We start from the raw sequence: 2,952 nt of genomic DNA on the forward strand, positions 1-2,952 counted from the left end.
AAGGGCAGGCAGCTGGGGGCGGAGACAGAGGGGGCCAGAGTTTTGGCTATAAAGCAGTTTAATGTTTATTTCCAAGACTTGTTTTCCATGAAACAATCAAAAAAATACTTCACAGAAGTAGTCGCTTAAGGCTCTGTGGGGATAAGGACTCCCCCGGACCCCAGAGGTTGAGGGTTAGGGATGGGGTGCCAGGCTCCCCTGCTGTCAGGGGGAGGCAGCTGAAGGGGATGGCACGCAGGACAGGGAGGAAGCAGTGGGAGACTGGCCCGGGCCCTGGAGGGCGACAGGCAGCGAGGGCTCCCTGACGCATGTGGCATGAGGGTGCTCTGTGTGGTCAGTGAGATGTGAGTCAGGTGGAGGGCCCGAGGTGGTCAGTGCTGGGGCTTCCAGAGACAGGGAGAGGGTCACAGCGTTGGGGGCATGGAGCCGATGGCCACAGGACGAGCAATCAGAGAGCTGGATGGAAGTCGCATGGTGGGGTGTCCATACCGGAAACCCACAGCGGGCGGTGGGCAGGATGGAGGAGGGGGACAGGAGAGTCTGGGGCGATGGTGGGTTAAAGGCTACAGGTCAGGTGACCCAGAGCTGCAGGGGGAGGAAAAGGAGCAGGAGAAATAGGGAGAATGAGCCTTGGGCAAAATTACCTGATGAGGGGGCCACGGCCACCCCACCGTGGCTGGCACCGTCAGTGGGCGGCACCGGCTGGGCCCGCGTTGAGGTCCCCGCTGGGACAGTTCTTCCAGAATTCTCTTCGGAGGGGGCCTCCAGCTCCCCGGTACCCTCGGGGGCCCGTGTAACGGGAAGCAGAGTGGGAGCATCCTCCGAGCTCCCTGTCTCCTCAGTCTCGCCTCGAGGGACCCCAGACACCTCAGGACCCCCAGTCTCCTCCCCCACTTCTCTCTCCCCAGCTGGAGTGGAAGGCTGTAGGGGTGCCAGGTTCCTCTCCCCAGGAGTGGGCAGAGTCTCAGTGGGTGGTCCTAGGACCCTTGGGGGCCTGGGAGCCTCTGTCTCTCCATTGGGAGGTGGCGAAGCACCAGGCTGCAGGACAGCCCTCGCCCGCGGGGAGGTCTGGGAGGGTGACTCCTCCAGGGCTGGCTCCGTGGGAAGAGGGGCCCCTGGGTCCTGGCTGCTGAGCTCGCCGGGCCAGGCCCACAGGGCCTCGTCCTCTGCTTCCTCGTCGAGCGGCTCCGCGTCCTCCAGCGCCTCGCCTCCCTCTTCTGAGGACCCGGCGGGAGGTACAACGGAGCGGGTTTCAAATTCTAGGCAAAGCACAGGTGGTTCAGCACCAGGGACAGTGCCCGCCAGAGGCCAGGAAGAGGGAAGGGGGAGGCGAGAAAGGCGGGCGGGGAAGGCGAGGCCGCGGGGAGAGGGAAGAGCCTGCACGGGGGGGCGGCTGTCTCCGCTCCACACCGGGACAATTTCAGCCTGAGATGCACGGTTGAGGCAACACTTGAGAAGGTTCTGTGAGCTGTCGAGAGCCTGGGAAAACATGGTCCTTCCATGTCCCTCTCCCAGTCGGTTAAAAGTCTCTAGTCTATTTGGGGGAGGGGAGGGGGAGGAGAGACCGAAGACAGGAGGCCCCGCCTTCCCAGAGGGCAGCTCCTTAGCCCGAGCATCTCCAGACCCGGAGAGCTGGGAGTGGATTCTGCTGGAAAAGCGAAGGTTGGCAGAGCGGCAGGGTGGTGCCTTGCACCACTGAGCCGCTAAGGATGGACAGGGCAGGGTCGCGCCGCCATAAACCCAGCACTGAGCTGGCCTTCTGCCCCCAACCTCTCAGGTGCAGACCCCCCGGGGTGAGGGGTTCGAGTTACCTAGGAGGGTCCCTGGGGTCTCTGCCAGGTCTTCTGGGGTGGAGCTGCCTCCTCCTGCATCCTCCGGGATGGGAATGGAGTAGATGGCTCCTCGGGACTCGCTCTCCACAGCTTCCTGAGGCAGCCGCAGTTCCCCCAGGGTCTCTGTCACTGTGACAATGGCCTCCAGACCATCAGAGGCTAGGGCAGAGTCTGGGTTGGAGTCCTCAGGGATGGCGGAGGGCTGGGCAGAGTCTGTGGCAGGAGGACACACGGGTACTAGATAGATGGCTCTGCCCTCCCAGGTCACGGCCGGCATGCAAGGGCTCTGGGTTAGGCTCGGAGAGCACGGGGTTCTCTCCGTTTTGTCCCCCGCGCCCCTGGGGAGAACCCCTGGTGTCCTGCAAGCAGCCTAGGACTCCGCCACTCATTCCTCAAGCATTAATCAAGCTCTCACTACATGTCGCGCCGAGCATTCTCCAGGCCACCGAGGGTGCGGCAGAGACCAAAACAGCAAGCTTCCTCCTCTACTGGGAATTTACATTCTGAATACGGGTAATACACAAATAAACATCTATTATAATGTTACCGTATGAAGAACAATTAAGCAGAGCGAGGAGGTGGGGTGGGGAGTCCTGCTTTAGACAGAATGGCATGGAAAGGCTCGGGGGAGAGATCTTCCCTCGAGGAAGGGGATGGAGGCGGAGAGACGGACAGAATGGCCTCAGCACCTTGCGCTTGGGGCGAGGTGCAAGGGATCCCAGGCCGCCCGAGACTTGTGAAATGGAAAGGGACAGGCTACCATCAGCACAGGAGAGCTGGAGGGCACAGGGCAGGAAGGACACTCAACAGTCCCCACCCGAGGGTCTCAGCGCTGAGGCAAGAGGGAAAAGGGAGGGGCCACCCATCTTTCTGGGCTCTGCTTCCTTCGACTAAGCAGAATTCTGGAATGGGCTACCTTGTCTCTAGGGAAGTAAAATGAGCAGAAAACCAGCGAAGCAGACGTGGAACTGGGCTAAGAGAAGCCTGTGCTCGGCCAGATGAGCCAGCACAGCGCGCCCTGCTCGCGCCACCTGCCCCGGTGAGCCTCGCTCATGCCAGACAAGCAGACGTGCGCCCTGGCCTGCCCCTGCCCTCCACCTGTCTGCTGCCACAGTCAGCC

The 2,952-nt window shown here is 62.0% G+C and overlaps 1 protein-coding gene across 1 annotated transcript in view; it reads right to left on the bottom strand.

Annotated features, from left to right (window-relative positions):
* Nucleotides 1-2,952, bottom strand: part of BCAN (brevican) — a 12,590-nt gene that overhangs the window by 5,673 nt on the left and 3,965 nt on the right. The window contains exons 6-7 of the mRNA XM_011366377.1: nucleotides 1,812-2,045; nucleotides 645-1,259 (exon numbers count right to left, since the gene is read on the bottom strand). Coding sequence (XP_011364679.1) covers nucleotides 645-1,259; nucleotides 1,812-2,045 — 849 coding nt within the window. The remainder of the gene's footprint in view (nucleotides 1-644; nucleotides 1,260-1,811; nucleotides 2,046-2,952) is intronic.

This window comes from Pteropus vampyrus, unplaced genomic scaffold, assembly GCF_000151845.1.
Source record: "Pteropus vampyrus isolate Shadow unplaced genomic scaffold, Pvam_2.0 Scaffold124, whole genome shotgun sequence".
NCBI lineage: Eukaryota > Metazoa > Chordata > Mammalia > Chiroptera > Pteropodidae > Pteropus > Pteropus vampyrus.